The 21,284-nt window shown below is 54.3% G+C and overlaps 3 protein-coding genes across 7 annotated transcripts in view; 1 reads left to right on the forward strand and 2 right to left on the reverse strand.

The window, feature by feature from the left end:
- Positions 1-50: 50 nt before the first annotated feature.
- Positions 51-6,991, reverse strand: PGAM5 (PGAM family member 5, mitochondrial serine/threonine protein phosphatase). 2 transcript variants are annotated; one of them, XM_060027818.1, is made up of 6 exons: positions 6,749-6,991; positions 4,216-4,394; positions 3,152-3,277; positions 2,996-3,084; positions 2,676-2,806; positions 51-980 (listed from the first exon to the last, which is right to left on the reverse strand). In XM_060027818.1, the coding sequence occupies exons 1-6, from the start codon at positions 6,937-6,939 to the stop codon at positions 830-832; spliced, it is 867 nt and encodes a 288-aa protein (XP_059883801.1). In that variant the 5' UTR covers positions 6,940-6,991; the 3' UTR covers positions 51-829. The 2 variants fall into 2 exon arrangements, with proteins under 2 accessions (XP_059883801.1, XP_059883800.1); XM_060027817.1 differs by having other exon boundaries at positions 2,676-2,809; positions 6,749-6,990.
- Positions 6,992-11,266: 4,275 nt separating this feature from the next.
- On the reverse strand, positions 11,267-19,556 carry PXMP2 (peroxisomal membrane protein 2). 4 transcript variants are annotated; one of them, XM_060027820.1, is made up of 3 exons: positions 19,250-19,556; positions 17,446-17,562; positions 11,267-12,870 (listed from the first exon to the last, which is right to left on the reverse strand). In XM_060027820.1, exons 1-3 carry the CDS (start codon positions 19,369-19,371, stop codon positions 12,837-12,839), a joined length of 273 nt encoding a protein of 90 aa, XP_059883803.1. In that variant the 5' UTR covers positions 19,372-19,556; the 3' UTR covers positions 11,267-12,836. The 4 variants fall into 4 exon arrangements, with proteins under 4 accessions (XP_059883803.1, XP_059883805.1, XP_059883804.1 ...); XM_060027822.1 differs by lacking the exon at positions 11,267-12,870 and adding an exon at positions 12,878-13,216; XM_060027821.1 differs by lacking the exon at positions 11,267-12,870 and adding an exon at positions 13,240-13,288.
- A 112-nt stretch (positions 19,557-19,668) lies between these two features.
- The window catches only part of POLE (DNA polymerase epsilon, catalytic subunit), a 56,385-nt gene continuing 54,769 nt past the window's right edge, over positions 19,669-21,284 (forward strand). Inside the window, exon 1 of the mRNA XM_060027823.1 lies at positions 19,669-19,777. Coding sequence (XP_059883806.1) covers positions 19,716-19,777 — 62 coding nt within the window. The 5' untranslated portion in view covers positions 19,669-19,715. The remainder of the gene's footprint in view (positions 19,778-21,284) is intronic.

Here is a 21,284-nt window from a genome sequence, read left to right on the forward strand (position 1 = left end):
GAAATTGTACTTCCGTCTAAATAAATGGAGATTTGGGATGGACGTGTTGTATCTAAATATTTTAATCCACAAGCATAAAAGATTAATAGCCACAGGTAAACAAGGACTGAACTGTCAGCCAGACACTTTATTGAAACAGGGCCCCTCCTGGTCCGTCACTGCCCAGCCCCTCCCACGAGAGCAGCAGGTCGAGTCACCTCCCTCACCTGCTAAGGTGCCCCTCCTCTGTGTCGGAAAGGCCTAGCAACACACGTGAGTTCAGATCCAACAGTGTCAGGGCTGTGTGACTCGGGAGTGAGAAATGGGTTTTCAAAACAAGAACCAGATGAGGAAAATCTTCAATCGATGAAAACTTAAGTGACAAAGAGTTCTAGGAAATGAAAAGAGTGTAAAAAGCAGCGAAATAAGTTACGAATGGAAGAGCGCTGGTGCCCACCTCCTCCTGCCTGACGGGCTCTACTGACGGACAGCTCGCTGCGGCGTCTGCCGCGGCCCCTGTGGGGACGGCATCTGGGGGCCTCGTCCAGTCCCTGAAACAGGCCTGCTCGTTCCTGTTCCTGAAACAGGCTCATCCTGGTGGACAAGAGTGAGGCAGAGACACTGCGAGAGACGAAGCTGATCTGACCTGAGTGCTTCCCTTCTGCATCCTGGGCCAGAAGCTCAGCGCTGCAGCACTGCTTCGTGGATCCTTCTCTCCGGCTGCTGCGCCCTGGAGCCCTGGCCCTGCGGCGCGGCCTGTGTGGGGGCAGGGGAGGAGCCCGCGGTCTCGGTGGCACCCACACCAGGCCGGCATGAGGCTGAGGAGGAGAGCGGGGCCTCGAGGTGGCCCTCAGGAGCGAGAGATCTTGTCAGGAGGCATGAATCCCGTGTCCCCGAGGGTCCTGAGCGCCACTCGGCCATCTGGCCGGACTACCAGGTGCGTAATGCTGCCGTTGTTGAGGGAAAGGCGGAGCCAGCCTTCTGGAGGGAACTGCAGCGCCCTGGAGGAGAGAGCACAGGCTGGGAAGGGGCCCACCCCAGATGACGAGGCCTCAGGGGACTTCCCTGGGGCTGGGGCCAACACCTGCAAGTCCCTCCCATTTTCAAATGGGGTTTCTCAGAGGAAGGAACTGTCGGGGGTGGATGCCAACCCATCAATCAAACAAGGGGGAGGTGACAGCCCAGCCCCTCTGGGACGGGGGATCAACCCAACTCAAGGCTTGCATGTGAGTCACAAACACACTAGTTAACAAATGCATGCAACTGAATTGTTCTTCCAGTGTCACCAAAAGGGGACGGGGGGCAGCCAGAAGGTGCGGCAGGGGCAACCCACAACCCCGGAGCATTTCCATGCGCTTAACGCTTCTTAGGCACAGTTGGTATCTGCTGAAGAGCCCAGCAGGACTATGGCCTCCGTCTGAGCCACCGGACCCCTTTGTGCCCCAGGACACTGGGGTGAACAAGCGGCACCCCTGTGGCTCGCCTTCAACTGGCACGCCCTCTGTCGAGAGTTTTGCCGACTTGAAGGATTAACTACCTACACGCTGATTTTTCAAGGCTCAGCGTCACCCTCACCGCTTTCAAAACTGCCCTAAGTTAGGGAGCAGAGCGCCCTCACGTGTCCTCGGGGCACAGGCCGCTCCCAGCCCTGACGTCTCCGGCCGGCCCTCAGCACTGGGGTCAGTGCTGTCCCGGGATATGGGAGGACGCGTGTTCACACAGCCCCGAAGTCGCCCTGAGCGGCACACGGGCTGGGGCTGCCCCCGAAGCCCAGCCCCTCCTCCCAGCAGCTCTCAACCCGGCCGGGAACCTGGCGCCGCAGCCTGCTCCTCCGGCGCAGGGCTGCTCGCCCCGGGCCACGCGGGCGGCTTCTGAGGGCAAGCGAATGGGCCCTCGTGAGAAGGGGGACCCCCTCAGCTCCTGAAGCACCTGCGGAGCACCTTGAATGGCCCCGGGGGAGGCTGGGTCCCCACTTGCACTAAGTGGGATGTGGTCAAACACACTAGCACCCAGCTGGCCTTCCCAGGTCCAGGGCCCTCCGTGACTCTGCCCGGGGCTCAGCGCAGGCATCACTGTGAGGGCCCTGCACCTCTGGTGCCAGGACGAAGGGACCTGGTTGCCCCACGGACACAGGAGCCCCGCAGGAGCAGCTGGAGCTGCCAGGGACTAAGGCGCTCACAGGTTATCACCCTGCACAAAACAGATCCGTGGGTCCTTCGTCACACACGTTCCAATTAACAAACAAAGGGACATACGAAACCATTAAGCGAACGCCACGCACAACCACGGGGGCAGGAGCCATCGACAGGTGCTGAAACCAGCTGGGGGACCTCAGGGAAACGGGCGCTCGCGTTGCCTCCTACAAAGTGGGACTTCGCGTTGGGAATGGCAGCGCACAGCGCCTAAACCAAGCGACCACGGTCAGCATCGCCCGGGAAAGGCCGCCCACGGGGGGCACCTCAGTCTGGTCTGTTCCCAGCAAAAACATGCAGTCGTGAGAAAGCCGTTCTACCAGACCACCGGCTGGGCCTGGCGGGCACCATCAGACAAGAGGAGGGGGAGCCGCGCTGGGGGCACAGGCCGGCGGGGGAGGGGGGAGGCGGGGCCGTGATGGGGTGGGGCAAGGCGGGGGGCGGGGCGGGAGGCCGGCGGGGGAGGGGGGAGGCGGGGCCGCGGGCGCCCCGTTGGGGCCTCACCTGCACACGATATAGCGGATGACGTTGGCGTGGCAGATGAAGATCTCGTAGCTGTCCTCCTGCTGCTTGGTGTCCGCCCGGTGGATGTAGTTCCGGAAGGCGGCCTCGATCCGCGCCCCGTCCTCATAATACTGCTGGGGGCAGAGGGAGGGATCGTCCGTATGGAGGCAGCGCGCGGGCCCGCCGCCAGGAGCCCAGGGGCCGCCAGGAGCCCAGGGGCCGCCAGGAGCCCAGGGGCCGCCAGGAGCCCGGGGCCGCCAGGAGCCCAGGGGTGGAGTGGAGGCCGCTCCCGGGGAAGGCCGCCCGGGGGGAGTTTTTACCACAGCCTCCGGCTTCCAGTGAGACACGGGGGGGTCAGGCTCGATGGGGGCGCCTTCCCTCAGCAGGTCTGTGCTGACCTTGCAGACGCCTGCGGAGAGACACAGGACTCAGGGCCCCTTCAGGAGCAGCCGGCCCGGGGGGCGCCTGGCACTCACCTGGCAGGTGTTTGCTGATGATGTCAGTGGTCTCTATCGCACGGGTCATGGAGGAATGGACGATTTTATTAAACTTCAACCCCAAGCTTGCAAGTCGGAGACCGGTTAGTTCAGCCTGCTCACGACCTTGAAGGTGGAATACACTGGAGAATTACACGTCGCCGGAGTCCCTGTTTGTTTACTTCACAAATACTTCAGTCCTTACCAAGCACCACTAGGTTTGGGGGACAAGACGGGCAGCCCCTCCCGGGGCTCAGGCCTAAGGAAGGGGTCAGGCTTTCAACAGGTAAAATCAATGAGACAAACCAGCCACCTTCAGCCCCATAAGGAAGAAACACTGAAGACAACGGCCATGGTGGAGGCTGGCTGAAGTTTGGGTGGGGTCCTGTTTACTATTTCTGGGTCCCCCACACCATTCCTACTCAACTTTGTCCAAAGATTGGGTGTCAGTGCGCCAGTGACCACCTGCCGCTCAATCACCACCGCCAGGTGTTAACACGTGAGGACGGACAGCCTCAGCACTGCTGCAGCCTGGGCGCAAATACAAATGCCTTTCCTCAAATGTATCTGAGAATCCAGTCGAAACGCCCTTGGAAAGTCAGTCTCAGCTGGATGCAGCTTGACTTCCGCCCGGGCCTGAGGACAGGCCAGCAGCCCCTTCACACAAGTGGCTGCTATCTCATTCACCAGAGAGATTTTTTTTAAATGTAAACTCTATCTCCAACCTCCCTGCCGTTTCCTTGCTAGGAATTTCTCCTACAGACACATGAGCACAAAGACCGAGGCGGTCCCGCCCGGCGGGGGCGGCTGAGACCCGCCACCGTTTATGAGGAAGGCTCTCCAGCAACGAGGTCAAGCCAGGAGGAGCACCGGGCGGGGCGCCTCCGAGAGCCTCGGGCCTGCGGGCAGGATCCACCTTAACGAGGACGTTTTCAAAGCCTGTGTCAGATTTGGCTGATTATTACTAATAATGACAAGGCTCGCATCTGGGTCGAGAACACCCGACACAGGTCCAAAGAGGCCCAGCGCCCCAAGGGCACCTCCAAGGAGGCCCAGCCACGTACCCAGGGGCGTCAGCGTGCGGTCCTTCTCCAGGGAGGCGTCCACGTGGTACTGCGAATGCCTGATGAGGAAGATGTGCCGTGTGGCCTTGGCCTTGTAGTGGTCCAGCCTGGACGCCAGCTCTTCTTCTCCGGGCTCCAGGTTCCTCTTCCGCAGGTTGACCAGGGACAGTGGTTCTCTCCTGATGCAGAAATACGAGATGGTGTGTCCTGTGCCCCTGCTCACAAGTCACCCCCAGTCTTTCTGACAGAGGGGCTTCCTGGGTTGGTGAGGCACAGGGGAGGAGCCAGCGCCCCCCTTCTCTTGGCGCCAGGCCCGCCCTGGGCGGCTGGATGTGAACAGAACAGACAGGCGAAGCTATTGTGCTGCCCACGTCCTTGTGAGGAGACTGACAGTCACAGCAAGGGGACCAGGGACGCAGAGAGGAGGAAGGAGTGTCTGTGGAAGGGCAGGTGGGAAATGCCCACAGGGTGGCCTCACTGACGGGGACGCTGTGCTGCCCAACAGTAGCCGCTGACCATGTGGCTACTTAAATTCAAAATCATGAAAATTAAATACAATTAAAACTCCATTTCCCCAATCACACTAAACACATTTTCAATGCTTGGTAGCACATGGGATAGTAGGCATCACATCGGACAGTGAGGAAAATGCTCCCGTTACCACGGAAACCCCCTGGATGGCCCTGCTGGAATGCTGGGAGGGAGCTGCAGCAGAAAAGATGCTGAGACACCAGCAAGTCTGGTGAAGACAGGCACTCTGACGGCTCATTGGCCTCAAGCTAACAGAAATTACATGCCTGTGAGACCGGCAGAGCTGGGAAAAGAATGTACTCAGCTGAGGCAGTGCTGGAAGAGTAAGTTTTGAGGGGAATAATGGTGAATTCACGGGTTCTGCTTGGGCCGTGCGAACCTGGGGAACCTGGGGTGCCTGTAACATGGCCAGGCCGATGCCACACTGGCGGTCACGTGGGAGCTGGGGCTGAGCCAGAGAAGACATCTGGGACCTACAGGCACAGATGCAGGAAGCCTGGCTCCTCAGAAAGAGGCCGGAGATTTCACTGGATGAGGCCCTGGAACTTTCTAGCATGGACACCACCCCCCTCACCCCCCCATAAATCTAGACTTGGCAAGTAAATACAGCAATGTTGGCCTCATACAAGGCTGGAGTCCGGCTCTACCTCAAGTCAGTCCTTTAACCTGAGTGACTCTGTTTCCTTAAAAAGGCCCAAGAAATTCACAAGATTGTACTGATGTTTGAAAAAGAGAATATGACCCCAGTCTTATCCCAATTGAGGAACATTCTATACAATCCCTGATCAGCCCTGCTCAAAACTGTCAAGGTCATCAAAACAAGTCAAGTCTGAGAAACCGTCAAAGCCTGACTGTCCTGTGGGATCCGGGAAGACACAACGGACAACATGTAAAAACTGAGGAAATTTCAATAAAGTACGGACGTCAGTTAAAAATATCGTATCTATACTGGTTCACTGATTGTGACAAGTGTCCCATAGTAGTGTGAGGTGTTAACAACAGAGGGAATTAAGTGTGGAGTATACAGGTACTCTATCATCTTTTTCTGTAAATACAAGATGATTCTAAGGTAAGTTTATTTTTCAAAAATTAAAGGTTAAAGAGAATACCTATTTAGTTCCCGATACAACTAGGCCAGCAATAAATATTGGATCTGTGCCCCACACTCAAGATCTTGTGTCAAGGAGTGAAGAGCTGGGACTGGGTAAACCATCCCACAACCCAGAGCAGGGCTGTCCAATAGAAACAGAACACCGGCAACATACGTAATTTAAAATTTCCAAGTGGCCACATTTACAAAGCAGGAAGAAACTGGTGAAATTTCAGTAACTCACTTTATTTACTCCAGCATACCAAAACTACTATCGTTTCAATACAGTATTTTAAGATCTGCACTGCTCTGGTTTTTAAATTTAATTAACGTTAAGTAAGACTAAAAATTGCTTCCTGATCACAGGAGCCACACTCAAAGGGCTCAATAAGAACACTGACAGCGCGCGGCCAGGTGGGACCGGGACCCCTGGACCTCACGTTCCTACTCAAGATGGCTGCTGGTCCTGTCCCCGCGAGGCCGCCTCGCGGAGGCCCCTTCCAGGGCCCATGTCCACCTCGCCGTCTCAGCTGTATCGCAAATATGGGACCAACGTGCCGTCACCCAATCTGAGGATTCAGAAGTTGGGAAACGGAAACAAGGACAAGAGCCCTACAAAGGTCCAAGCCCTCCGTCTAGGACTGAAAACGACCACTTTGGGCTTCCCTGTGCGCCAGGCACTGTCCCTGGCATCACGGTGCTCCTTCCTCAGTACGACTCCCTGGGCAGACGAGGAAACTGGCGCTCAGAAGAGGGGTCGAAGGACGGCCCACGTCCACAGCCACCCTTGTGGCCAGAACCGAAAGAGAAACCCGCACGCAAGCCTGCCCCGCCCGCCCCTCCGCGGAACCGACCACACCGACCGGCCGGGACGGCCGGGGCCCGGGAAGGCTCCCGCCGCCGGCCCCGCACCTGTCCCAGTTGGGGTCCCAGACGCCGGGCCCGGGGCGCGCGGCCCCCGCCCACGCCGGCGGCTCGACCACGCGCGGCTCCGCGTCCCCGCCCGCGCGGGGCTTCCCCACTGCCACCGCCGAGAAGAACACCGCGGCCGAGCCCCCGGCCAGGCCGCAGGCCGCCAGCTGCAGCGCCTGCCGGAACGCCATGCCGGCCCGTCCCACGCGGGGCCGCGTCGACTCCGCGCAGGCGCCTTCGGGCGCGGACGGCGCGCCGCAAGGGACAGGCTTGGGCGGGCGCGCGCTTCCGGCCGCCGGGCTGCGCGGGAGTCGCCGGGATGGCCCTGCCTGCCGCGGGCGACTTCCGGGAACGAAGGCGGAGCCCGGTGGTAGGCGGTGGTTCTGAGACCCTTCCCTCGACCCGCTGCGGGGGGCCCGGGGCGGGAGTCGTTCCTGCCTTCGAGCAGCTAGTGCTTACGCGGCGCCCCCGGGGAGCCGCTTGGGCGGGGGCGCAACGGGAGGACCGAAGCCGGCGCCGAGCGGCTGGGCCGAGTCAAATGCGGGAAGAGCCCATGGGGAACCCGTGCCCCGCAGATGACTTGGGGTTCTGGTTTAAGTGAACTGGGAAACTCCCGCAGGGTTTGCTGGTTGCCTTGTTTTTACTGTGGCAAAATACACATAACGCAAAATTTACCATCGTAACCGTCTTTTAGGTGTACAGCTCAGGGGCATTAAGGACATTCTCTTTGTTGTGCAAGTGTCACCACCATCCCTCTCCAGAACTTTCTCATCTTCCCAAACTAAAATTCTGTCCCCGTTAAACACTTAACTCCCCATCCCCTTCCCTCAGCCCCTGGCACCCACCACCCTACTTCCTGTCTCTGTGAATTTGCTCCAGGGACCCCAAAGAAGTAGAGTCAGACAGTATTGTCCTTTGCGGACTGGATTATGTCACTTAATGTCCTCAAGGTTCATCTGAGTCGTAGCATGTGTCAGAATGTCCTTGCGTTTTTTTTAAGGATGAATAATATTCCATTGTATGGATGGACGACATTTTGTTTATGCATTCGTCCATCAATGGACATTTGGGTTGTTTCCCAGTTTTAGCTACTATTGTGAATAACACTGCTGTGAACATGGGTGTGCAATATCTCTTCAAGTCCCTGCTTTCTGTTCTCTTGGGTGTATACACAGAAGTGGAATTGCTGGATCATCTTGACAGACTTTTAAATGGGGAAGTGATACGATCTGATTTACATTTTTAAGTCACTCTGGATTTTGAAGAATAAATGTATTCCACAGAAATACCCAGACCTCTGCTTAAGCATGGTGTCTTGAACCCATATATTTATGTCTCCTTCTTCCAGAAGGTCGCTTATTAAAATGATAGCAAAAAAATTTAAAAAGACAAATCTACAAGGACATACTTGAGTCCACAGAAGGAACAAAGCCAAGAGATCAGCTGACAAAATTTTGGAAGCTGTAAATCAGATTGTTATTGATCTGAGGAGATGGAATATCTGTCGCCTGCACTGAGGGAAGCCAAGAAGCAAGTTCATCTATTCCGGTGAGTCTGGCAGAGCCTGGCCAGTTACAGTTACTAGCCCCACCTCTGAGCTCTGAGGACACAGCAGGACTGACTGAAAACCTGAGAGGTTGCACTCTTCGTCCCCTCCATCACCAGTGTATTCAGGTGACTACCTCACCTCCAACATGGCAGAAGACTAGAGAACTTTCATTACAGAGGATCTGAACCAGAAGGCCTCTGGATCTGAGAACACCTGACAGGTGAGACTGGGCTGCAGTAATAAAGATGAAATTATATGAAGTTCACATACTAATAGTAGGACTCTAACCCCTTTTCTCCAGTTAGCCACAAGAATGTTGGCCACTGTGCTTATACCATGCTCCCCTACAGCCACCACTCTCCCTGCCCCACCCCCCAACCCTGGGCAAGAAATGAAAAGATTCCTCTCTGGGTAAACTGACCAGCCCAGGAGAAAATACCTCAGTTATTGAAAATGGGTGGTCCCCAACAAAACTGGGTCCCAGGCTTCCCTGGTGGCGCAATGGTTAAGAATCCGCCTGCCAATGCAGGGGACACGGGTTCAAGCCCTGATCCAGGAAGATCCCACATGCCGTGGAGCAACTAAGCCCGTGCGCCACAACTACTGAGTCTGTGCTCTAGAGCCCACTAGCCACAACTACTGAAGCCTGCACGCCTAGAGCCCGTGCTCCGCAACAAGAGAAGCCACTGCAATGAGAAGCCCATGCACCGCAAAGAAGACCCAACGCAGTCAAAAATAAATTAATTTTAAAAAAAGAAAAAAAAGATCAACATGGACTTCCCTGGCGGTCCAGTGGTTAAGACTTTGACTTTCAGCGACTTCCCTGGTGGCACAGTGGTTAAGACTCTGCACTCCCAATGCAGGGGGCCCGGGTTTGATCCCTGGTCAGGGAACTAGATCCCCCATGCTGTAACTAAGGAGCCGGCAAGCTGCAACTAAGACCCGGCACGCTGCAACTAAGACCCGGCACAACAATGACGACAACAACAACAAAAACTTCGTCTTCCAGTGCAGGGGGTGTGGTTTTGATCCCTGGTCAGGGAGCTATGCCTCTCAGCCAAAAAACCAAAACATAAAACAGAAGCAATATTGTAACATATTCAATAAAGACTTTAAAAATGCTCCACTTCAAAAAAAAATCTTAAAAAAAAAAGAGAAAGAAAAGGATCGATAGACATTTCAGGAAATCCCGATAGGGTAACACAAAGATCAAACAGGGGAAAAACAAAAAGCAAAAAACCCTGAGAAAATAGAAGCAGCACGCGAGACAGAAAAAAATTCAAAAAATATATAATTAGGATCCCAAGAGATACTGTATCCATGAAATAAGGATGGGAGGCAATCAGGAAGCAATGTTCTAAGAATGAAAAAGCAGGGAGGGAGGGCTAAAGTAAATGACCAACGGGAAAGCAGACCCCGCTGCTGAAAGGGTGGCATACAGGGCCGCTCAGCAGGTCAGGGCAAGCCCTGGTCTAGAGGGGCCCGCGTCCTATGGGGCCAGGTAGCCAAGCAGTAGTACTGTGATATATGTTACCACAATTTCTTAAACGTTTTAAAAAATCTGAGGGCAGCCCTCTGATCACCCATTTCTTTCAAAGCAACAGCAATTATTCTGAGAAATTAAAATCACCACTGAAAAAACTACGTTATAGTTTATTGTGATCCTAATTCAATCCAAGGTGAGAGGTGAAATCATCTCTACTGTATTTTAAGTTTCTTAGGGGAGCACCACCTGAGGACAGGGACCACCTTTTTAAAAACGGATTCTGACATTCAGAGATTTCTGTTTCTCCATCCGTCATTTTAGGGTCATCTTGAATCACATGATCTAGAGGCAGGCTGGGTTGTTCCTGCTCTCTCACCCGCACCCCCCTCCCCCCTCCCCCCACGTCATCAGTGTGTCTGAGGACCTCTCCCGGTCATCTGCACTTCCGCAGAGAGGCCAGGTAGGTGTGCCAGAACAGAGCTGCCAAGTCGGCACAGAGCACCCGGAACTGCCGGAGAGAACACGGGCTGCAGCAAGAGCAGGGCCCTGGGCACACTCATCAGGCACCCACCCCCCAGGACAGAGCTCAGTCGCGGGTCAGTCACGCACCCACTGCCGTACCTGCTGAGCCTTTACTGCGTACAAGGCACTGTGATGGGGCCCAGCAGAGAGGGGTGAGGACAGTCCCTGCCTGATGGTGTTTACGGGACAGCAGGGAAAATACTCCTTCACTGAGCACTTCGGCTCCTGGCTCAGCCTCTCACCCCAGGACCAGTCATGCAGGCGGCCTCACCCGGCTCCTCCCTGACAACCCCACGACCTGCTCTTCACCCTAACCCATCCTATGCCACTACCCTGCTTCTATGATCTGACAGGCATACCCCCACCTGAAATCACCTGTAGTCAATTACTGGGTCTCCCAGGCACATAAGCTCCATGAAAGTAGCAGTCTGGTCTATCTCATTAGTCACTGTAGCCCCAGAGTCTAGAGCAGCAGGGCATACAGCAGGTGCTCAATACATATGTGTTGAATAAACTCCCTGCCCCTTAAGCACGCGCCGGCAACCACCTTTTAGGAAGGTCTCTAACCCCAGGCTTGCAGCACTGTCCCTACACTAGTCAGAAGGACTCCATTTTCCAGCCTCTCTACTTTCCCTGCCATAGACCCTTCCACGTCCTCAGCCGGTCTGTCTTCTCATGTCTTTACTTCATCTTCTGTATGCCTTAGAACCACAGTGCATAGCCCTGGTTTCCTTCCCTTCTTGTTCCTCAGATGCACTCCCTGGAAAAACCTAGATCCTCCTGCCTTCTCACCTGCCTCAGGCCCCAGGCCCCTGCACGTAAGTCTTCAGCCTCTCCTGGCTCCCCCGTCTCCAATCAGCTTCCTCTCCTATCCTCCGCAGCACCAAGGTGACCACTTCTTTACTCCCCTCAAAATACCCATCCCCCCAAGCCTCCCCACCCCTCCCCCTCCCAGAGGGAAGACAAGGTGTGGCCGGGGTCCCCAGTGAACAGTGACCTCCTCTCTCTGCTGTGCTCACAGGGGAGGCGAGCCTTCCACCTGAAGTGCCTCTCTGCTTACGCTGCAGTCCCACGCCCACCCCCGGCACTGGGGCAGCCTGGGGTGCCACCTGCATGCAGCGTGGCCACTCTTCTCCTAGCTGCAAAACCTTCTCCTCCCCTGGCCCACGGCTAACTGCCATTTTCCCCTCTGCTTCCCAACAGTCCGAGAGACTTTTTGAGACTTGTAGTTTATCTTCTACCTCCCCACCCACTCATCAGTTCTCAGCCATCTGGCTTCAGCCCCATCGAGCCACTGAAGCTGCTCTTGGGAAGGCCATTTTTAAAGCCAATGGAAACATTCCGATTTTTATTTTGATTTAACTTCCTGCAGCATCAGCTATTGCTGTCCATCGCTGCCTCTGGTTTTCTGCTACCCCTTGGGGGGTGTGTGTGTGATTACCAAGCCCGTCCCCTCCCTCTTCCCACCCTTGCAAGGTACCGCTTTCCCAAGGGGGCTCCTGCGCCAGGTCTCTTTCTCTCCTCTCCCTAAAGCAGGATGGAAATCAGCCTGTATGAGCTAGTTTCAGGTAGGTCACTTAAATGGTGTGCAGAAAAGGGTTAGCACAGCAGGCCTGAGGCCTGGGAATCCCTGGAAAGGCCTGTTTGAGAGGCTGGTGCTCGGCTGGTGTCTAGGAACTTGGATTTCATGTGGGGTTCCTGCCTTTCCTCCCGGGGTGTAGGGAACTCTGGTGCAGGGGGCGGTGCCCATGTGTCCAGCCCCCATTAAACCCTGGGCAGAAACGCCACGTGCCTGCGTTTTGCGGGTGGGTGAGGGCTTGCTCTGTGTGGTCCTCAGGGGAGGGAGGGAGGGAGCACAGGATGCCAGCAATGGATTCCCAGGATCCAGCTGTGCATCCTGGCTGCGTGGCCCTCATAAACTTGGGCTGTGAGCCCATCCACCCGGCAGTGGTCTTGGGACCCAGACACAGATGGGCTGTACTGCGTGTGGAGGCAGTGGACACCGGCAGGGCCTTCAGCAAACCGGAGGGCGGCCTCACCGCAGCCTGCCTGCGGCCTGCGGTCCCGCTTGCAGAGGTTCCCCACCCAGACGCTCCGACCCTCAGCTCAGAGCCCCTTGCCCCGCCCCGCTGTGGCCCTGACGTCCCCGCAGGGGATCCTGCCCTCCCGCAGCTTCGTGGGCGTGCGGGCTGCAATCCAGCCCTAGAAAGCCGAGCGCTGCCCGGGAGCAAAGGGCGCAGCGTGGACGCCGCTTGGGAGGCCCCTCCTTCTATGTCACTTTGCCTGCCAGAATCCAGACCGGTAACGATTCCGGGCGAAGAGGAAGGCCCCAGGAGGAATCCGGAACGTGGGGTGACCCTGAGGCTCGAAAAGAAGGCTGGCGGGGGTGGGCTTTGGGGGAGCTCGAAGCCCCTCTCTGGCCCCGCGGTGCCGGGCTGGCCTTACTTGCAAAGGGACTTAGTTGACGTTAATAAACTGCACTGGAGTCCAGACTCGCCAGTTCATCTGCAGCGCCGGCCAGAATCCTCTCTTCATCTTCGCAGTGAAGGCGGCCGCGTCCTTCCCCTGGAGAGTGGGGAACGCAGGGGGAAACGCAGACCGTGAGCAATACCGGGGCCCCAAAGCCTGACACAGTGATTTCTTTAAAACTGCAGTTTGTTCCATTTACATGGACACAGCACACACGTGTGCTTGAGCGGCGGTGCAGCAAGGAGCTAACAATCCAGCAGGAAAATCCAGAGCAGCGCTCACGCTGTGCGCGACCTTCGCCCAGTGACCCGAGAGCTGAGCTGACGATGCGATTCACGCTGCCGGTCTGGGCACCAGAACTGCTCTGCTGATGGCTCAGCTGTCAATTCTTTCCAAAATAATCTCCAAAGCTGATGCATTTCCAATCGAAAGTTGTCAGGAGCTTTTAAAAAATGGACCCCAGTAAACTGATTCTAATTGTCATCCGGAAGGATAAATGCATAAGAATAGCCATCTTGAAAAAGAATAAGAAAGGAAGGCTTACCTTACTAGAAATTTTTTAAAATGCTGTAAAATTATGGCAATTAAAAAGTCTAGTAGCAACAGCCCAAAACAAACCAAATCACGGAAATGTGGAAATGAATAGAATCCAGCAAAGAACAAAGAGCCCAGATAATGGCCTGTACACATGGGAATGAGAATATGATAAAGTTAACATTTTCCTATACTGGGGACTGTTCAATAAATGGTAACGAGACAGTTTGCTATCTAAGTGGAAAAAACTAAGACTGAAGTATATCTCTCACTATATTAAAAGCAAACACATAATACTAGAGGAAAGTATAGGGGAATATTTCTATTATCTTTTGGCCTATCAAAATGTACAAAAAAAATCACAAGAGTAGAAGAAGAAAATATAGGAGAATATTTCCATTATCTTCCTTTAAGGAAGCCTCCAAAGGAAAAGAATGACAGATTTGAATGCATGAATTTTTTAAACTCCTGTATGGAGAAAGCCACCATAACACCCTTTATTAATATAACTTATGCAAACAATTTAACTTTATATGAAGTTAAAAGACAAACACCTGGGACTTCCTGGTGGCACAGCGGTTAAGAATCCGCCTGCCAATGCAGGGGACACGGGTTCGAGCCCTGGCCCGGGAAGATCCCACATGCTGCGGAGCAACTAAGCCTGTGCACCACAACTACTGAGCCTGCGCTCTAGAGCACGCGAGCCACAACTACTGAAGCCCGCGTGCCTAGAGCCCGTGCTCCGCAGCAAGAGAAGCCCCTGCAATGAGAAGCCCACGCACCGCAACGAAGACTAGCCCTGCTCGCCGCAACTAGAGAAAGCCTGCACGCAGCAATGAAGACCCAACGCAGCCAAAAGTAAATAAATTAATTAATTAAAATAAAAAAGTGTAGGGAAACAAACTTCACACAGAGGGAAAAGCCACAAGGGTTAGGAGCTCTCAAGAGTCACAAAACCTGTGTCTGAATCCTGACTCACGGACTCGTTACACGACCTCAGGCCAGTGTTTACCCTGCAAATAACTGAAGGCCTCAGCGTCCACGACCTCAGGCCAGTGTTTACCCTGCAAATAACTGAAGGCCTCAGCTTCCTCAACCGTCAGGTGGGGTTGATGTGAGGCTCAAAGACCTGAAGCACTGGATGCAGAGCTTGGAACAAGGCAAGTGCTCAATAAATGTCTGCTGATGCTATTATTCTGCACCACTGCAGGGAGGACAGAAAACGACAGCCTTTTTGGGACAACAATTCTAGGAATTAACCAAGCAGGAATCCTTACACAAAAGGGACAGGCATACGGTGGGTGGAACGGTCTGCAGTCTGTAACACAACGTCTGCATCACAGAATGCTGGATGCAGAAGCACCTGTAGCGTGTGTGCCGTATGGATAGTGCGGTCCCACGTGTCTCATGATGTGGTGGGTACTTTATGCACTTTGGTAATATTTGCCATATACGTAGAGGCAAATGTTTTTGTTCTTTAATGCAAATATACTCCCTTCCTATTCGGAAGGAAAAAAAAGGGAGAAACTGCTGTGGTACCCTCACTCCTAATATGGGCACCCTCTACTTTCTCCTACCTCTGATTTCCCAAGGACTTCCCAAATATTTCTTTTTACTATCAGGGATTTATTAGCAATCACAGTGAAGTTTAAACATCTTTTCTACTGCCCACCAGGGTCACTTTAGACAGCATGGGTGTTCTCCTTACTGATAAGAACTTGAGGTGAGGTTTCAAAATAAAACCCAAGTGAGAAGCATTCACCTGCTGTGACTGGTTGAACGAATTACTTTCAGGGCAGAACATGACACGTCTCGGGCACGGAGGTGGAGAGGGGATGGTGAGGGAGCCAGTTAGTGGAGTGAGGTTGGGCAAACACACCTCCCAGGTCTTCCGTTGTGATGTTAAGTCTACACTGGTAAGTTGCCTCTTCAGAGCACTTGTGATGTCCAGACCCTGAGTGACCACAGGCTTCTGCAAGGCCACTAGGGGGCTGGAACTTCTGTGCCATGGATCTCTCTGGCAGTCTGGTGAAGCCCATGGACCCACTTCTCAGAATCATGTTTTGTAACGTATAAAATAAAATATGTGGGACTACAAAGAAACCAATTATACTGAAGTACAGCTATCAAAATATTCAGAAAAAATTTTATGACAGACCAGTATATATGCTTCTTTACTAACACATTCAGTGCTGAGACTTGCCAGCAGGTGTAAGGAGTGATAAGCATCACTGATACTCTGGGCTATAACTGTGACAATGGACGTGTGACAGCCCACTCTCTGGGACGGCCACCGCAGGCCAACAGGTGCTGCTAATACGACTGTGCTTTGCTTCTGACGTTCACAGAGGACAATGTGAAACTTAAGTTTGAGTGTAAAGTTCACAGAGCCTCTGCATTCCAACCACAGCATCCCTGTCCAAAGAAGAGCTGGCCTGCATGAGTGCTACATGGCAGAGGCCAACCTCCAGGGAGTTCACGATGAGGAAGAACGATGACAGGAAGGCGGGTGCGAAGAGGAGGCGGCCCAGCAGCAGCCTCGTGACGCCTGCCGAGGGGGCCTCGGGAGGGATCCAGTCCCCACGAAGAGGTGGAAGGAGTGACCCAGCGGCCCTGTGAAAAAGAACCTGAGGCCTGCGGTGGGGCTGAGCTGGACACACGCATCCTGGGGCCAGCTTCACCCCCAAACCCCAGACCCTAAACCCTGAGTCCCTCAGCACTGACCACACAGGTCTGTGTGGCCCTTCTAGAAAATACGCTTTCTATGACTCCTCTCCAGGCATTCTTTTTTGCCTCTGACAGACCAGGCTCCTTCCTGACCCCAGCTGTCACATGGCTGGCTCCTTCTCAACACGTTGGCTTGGAGAGTTCCTTCCGACTGTCCTGAATAATGAACCCACCACCATCACAGCCACTCTCTACTCCAGGCCCTGTCTCATTTTCTTCAGAGCACTGATCACTGACTGTCACGGTCTCATTTGCTTAGTTATATAGTGCCCTCTCTTCACCCCTAGAAGGTAAACGCCACAAGACAGGATCGCATCTGTCTGTCCACTGCTGTGTCTGCAGTGCCTAGAACAGGGCCTGGCTCAGAGAAGGTGCTCGGTAGATAATGGGAGCATCCCTGGTGTCAGAACTTGTCATCAGTCTCTCTTGGATCATTATCAGGGCTGAAACCTGGTGCTGTGCACTGGCTTGTCTGTATCAGGATTATTCATTGCAAAGAGCACAGAGCACTCAGGAGAGAACTGAACCCAGCCACCACGCCTACAGGGAAAACAGACCTGAGGCCCCACAGAGTCCAGAATCAAAAGATGGGCGAGGGCCCAGGGGCCTCCCAGCTCGGCAGTGAAGAGTCTTTAAACGAGCAGTTCTCCCCTGTCTTTCCCCACCCTTTCACGGAATGTTAAGTGGCCCAGGGCAGGGCTGCTCAGGAGGAAGAGAACGGAAGTCTTGAGGATGGAAGATTGTGATTGGATGACCTCCCAGGTGATTCTGATACACTCCCCCTCTCTGGGGGGATTAGGACTTTAAATATGTTATGGAAAAAGCTGAGGTAACTCGAGTTAGCATGCTTACAAAATGTTATTTGTGAATTCTGAACTGAAAAAAATCACTCTTGTTGCAAAAGACTTCAAAATAATCCATCTATACAAACACTACTGTTCGCCAGAGAACTCAGGGTGGATTTAATAGGTAAAGCTTCTGAATCTCTGTGCTTCTGCGATTCAAAAAGTGGTTCAGAAACGACAGTTTTCAGGATACGTACGTATTTCTCTTCTGGATGTTTATGCCATGAAAATAACAACAGAAACTAACTGGCCATATTCGAGTCTGTTTTCCTCTTTCAGGGTCTTTGGGTCTTGAAGTCTGATTTTAGGTTCAGGTGACCTATCTGCTCTCAGGTTTCTCAGCCCAATTACAATGGCCACCCTCACCCATGCAATTCAAAACAAAAACCAAATGAAACTATAAAATAAGTGAAGCTAATGTTATCCACCATTCTGACTTTCTCCCATGATGACTTCGATGCTTCTTAAAAAACTTTTTCTGAGGTAGATAATTCCAGGTCTTGATATCCTAGCTTTGTCACACTTAGCCTGCTACTGGGTAAACCAGCCCCTTTATGGAACTCACCTGTAAATGGCATAGCTGAGAGGCCCTCTGACATCTAGCTTTTGAGAGCAGTCTTCTTTTTCCTGATTCTTCTCAATCAATTGGGCCAGGAAGTTCCCAAGTGCTGACAAAATGCCACTGTGGACAGAGAGGTATTCAGAAAACGTGCAGGAGGGCGTCTGTTCTTGCACGTAATTAGCATGGCGGTTCTAAGAACATGCTGGGGAGGGGTAGAGATGAACCCTTATCAGAGCAGCCGAAATGTGAGGTCCCTACATGAAAAGGTGGAGACGGCAGAATTTAATATACACACACAGGAGCACAGTAAGATTTCCATCTGGTGGGTGGTATCAGTGTCATATCCTGATTGTGATGTTATCCTATAATTTTGCAAAAGGTTACCATGTGTGGTTATAAAAGGGCAACAGGAGGGATCCTTATGATGAAACTTTTCTGTATTTTGACTATGGTGGTGGATACACAAACCTATACATGTGATAAAACTGCATGGAATTAAACACACAGTCACTCATGGACGAGTACAAGAAAAGCTGGGGGAATCTGAATATGACCTATGGGCTGTATCCATGCCAGTGTCCTCGTTGGGATACTGTACTACAGTTTTACAGAATGTTGCCAATGAGGAAAACTGGGAAAAGTATACAAGGGATCTCCCTGTATTATTTCTTACAACTGTATGTGAATCTACAATTATCACAATAAAATTTTCAAATAAAAAGGTGGAGACAGGCCCAGTTGCTCAAAGGCTTGGTCTACAGCTGCGTTCTGAGAAGCTCTCTAAGCTATAAAATCCAAAATTCTTAGAAGGGACAGTAAGGAGCCTCTTGAGCTGGTCCTTGGCTACTTCTTTCTCATCGTCCCCCTTGCTCACTGTTCATGTTCTCCAGGGACACAGACCCACCTTCCACTCCACCATTACTAGCTAGCTCCTCCCTCAGGACCTCTGCACCCGCTGTTTAAATGTCACCTCCTCAGATAAAAACTGCCCTGACCACTTTATCTGTGTTATACATTTATCTGCTTTTTGTCTAGTTCTTTACTAGAATACAAGCTCCGTCAGGGTAGGAACTTACTTACCTTAATCACCGCTAATGCTCCCCACACAGGAAGCAGCTGTGCACAAGTATGAACGGCTAAATTAATAAAAGGGGACAAACTTATAAAGTCGACTAATTGAAAGTAATGAAGGGGGGATGTCTCACAAAAAGCTCAGTACTCCAAATCAAAGGGCCGACCTAACCGAGCACCGAGAGCGCTGTGTCGGCTTTCTCCCACGTGCAAAGCTGCCAAAGAAAACAAGCCTTAACACCTCCCACCCCGTCCAGGCTTCCCGCGCACTTCCTAAAGGCGTTCACCTCAACCCATTCTAGTTCATTCTAGTGCTCAAAACAAGAGCAGGTACTAACAAGCCTGAAGGTAGCAGCGGACGCCGCGCAGGCTGGCGGGTGACAGACTTCTCCCCCGGGGCCCCATTCACCCCAGACGGCCGTCACCTCCGGGGCAGAGGGGCTGGAGGCCCCGAGGTCTGCAGGGTCCTTCGGCTCGTACACTCCTTTAGTCTGGTCCCTGGGTCCACATTTTAGGATGTCTAAGAGTTACGGTTCGGAACCGAATATACAGTACGGCACGTGCTGAGCTTTCTGGTTAATTTAAGGCCTCTGGAGGGTCGTTTTGACGCACCAGATTTTGCCTTTCACGCTCAAACCCCCACGTTGGATGCACCTATGGGGCTGCGTCACCGGGCCGTCCGAGCTCCGGCCCCCCCCGCCCAGGCCCGTCCCCTCCGCCGCCGCTCCGCGCCGACCTGGTGGTCGCCTTGGTGAGCACCGGGTAGAGCCGCAGGAGGCGCAGGTACTGGGCGAGCGCCCGCCGCGGGAATGCCCCGACGTCGGCCTCGGCCCTCAGCTTCGACGCCGCCGGCGCCATCGCCTTCCCGGCGCAGCGCGGGCCGGGGACACCGACCCCACTGGGCTCCGGGTGCGGGTCAAGGGGCTGGGACGGCCGGACATTTCCCGCCCCGCCGCGAGCCGCAGGGGCCTCCGGGACACACCCCTCGGCGCGCCGCGTGAGCACCCGCGCACTTTTCCGGGAGTTCCTAACGGGCCACCTCCGCCTCGGGCGCCGGCGGCGATTGGAGCTCGGCGGGGCGGGGCGCATCGAACCTTCTGATTGGGCGATGGTGTGCTTCCGGTCTCTCGCGAGAGTTGGTGGGAGCGCGCCAAATTTTTACGGGGAAGCTGCGGCGGAGGAGTTGGCGCCAGCTCGAAGCTATGGTTCTGAGGAACAGCGGGCGGCGGCGCGCGGAGCCGGGCTCGGACGGCGAGGCCAGCCGGTGAGGGGGGGGCCCGGCCCCCCGGGCGGGGGGCGGGCGGCACGGGAGCTCCCCCTCCTCAGCGCGCGGGGCTTCCGCGAGCAGCGGCGAGAGCGCCTGGGGCGCTCCCCACGGCCGCCCGACGTGGGCTCCGGATTAAGAGTCAGGCGTCTCTCCGCCGCCGCCCCTCGTCCCGGTGGTGCCGCCTTGTCGGCGCCGTGTCCGGGGCCCTCGGCGAGCGGCCTGGCGGCGGCTCAGCGGGGACTCTGCGTCTCTGGGACGGGGCCGTGGGGAGGGACGCGCCGGAGCGGGGCTCGTGCGGGGCTGCGCTGCGGGTGCGTTCTCCTCGGGGGAGAAGCCCGGGGCCACGCCAGGAGCGCGCCGAGGCGGTGTAGCCTAACCTGGGGTCGGCGCCCAAGCCCCGGGCGCGCGCTGTGGTCGGCGCGTTGTGTGCTCGAGTCGCGGCGGTGGAGGCGCGCAGCGTCGGCCTCCCGGTCCCGCCCGCTGCCTGGCGCGGGCCCGGCGGCCCTGAGCGCGGTGTGGCGCCGCTGCCGAATAGGAAGAGCCGCTGTGGACTTTGGGCGCAGCGCTCGGACAGTGTCGGTCCTGTCGTAAGCGGTCAGTAACGGTGGTTGTCTTTGTTACGGTTGCCTCCGTCGTTCGGGTTTTGTACTGTCACGGGGTTAAAAGTGAGTTATGCGGCTCCTGAGAAAAGTTTTGAGAGGCGGTGTGGTCCAAGTGAGCAGTTTTCGAGTCCACTTAATCCAACACTTGATGCCAAGATAGAACCCAGGGTATTTGGAGGAACGTATTACTAGTACAGAGCGCCGCACGCCCGGGAGCAATTCTCCGTAAGTAGCACTTCATTCAGTCTTGACTGGGTAAAGATCTGGGCCTCAGACTGAAGTTACCTGTGTTCTCTAGCAGGGCCTGGAATACAGTTTTTCTGCGGTTTTGATTGAAGGTGGATCCAGAGATTTTAAAGCCATACCGTGCGGTGGTGTGTTGGTTTCCCACTGCTGCTGTAACAGACGACCACTTAGTGGCTTACACTGTACCAGTGTATTCTCAGGTCAGAAGTTCTAAAACTCAAGATGGGGCAGGGCTTCTTTCGTTCTGAAGGCTTGAGGGGAGAATCTGTTCTCTTGCCCTTTGTAGTTCGTAGAGGCTTCTTCCTCCACCTTCAAAAGCAACACTGTCGGATCTCCAGTCTCTCGCTCTGATTTCTGGCTCCCTCGCGTAAGGACCCTTTATGATTGCAGTGGGCCCATCCAGGTGATCCCCATCTCAAATTCCTGCACGTAGTCACACCTGCAGACTCCCTTTTGTCACGTAGGATAACACAGGTTCCTTGCATTAGGACATAGACGTCTGAGGGGGGAGGGTTGTCAAGTGTCCTGCCTACAACAGGTGGCTGTAATCTTTTGTGAAAAATAAGGATCCTAATCTTGAAATAGGTCATTCTGTTCTTCAAGTGGAGGTGATAGACCCAAGGACTACCTTCAGGCAAAGGAGTTTTTCTTAAACA

Source organism: Delphinus delphis, chromosome 13 (genome assembly GCF_949987515.2).
Source record: "Delphinus delphis chromosome 13, mDelDel1.2, whole genome shotgun sequence".
Taxonomy (NCBI): domain Eukaryota; kingdom Metazoa; phylum Chordata; class Mammalia; order Artiodactyla; family Delphinidae; genus Delphinus; species Delphinus delphis.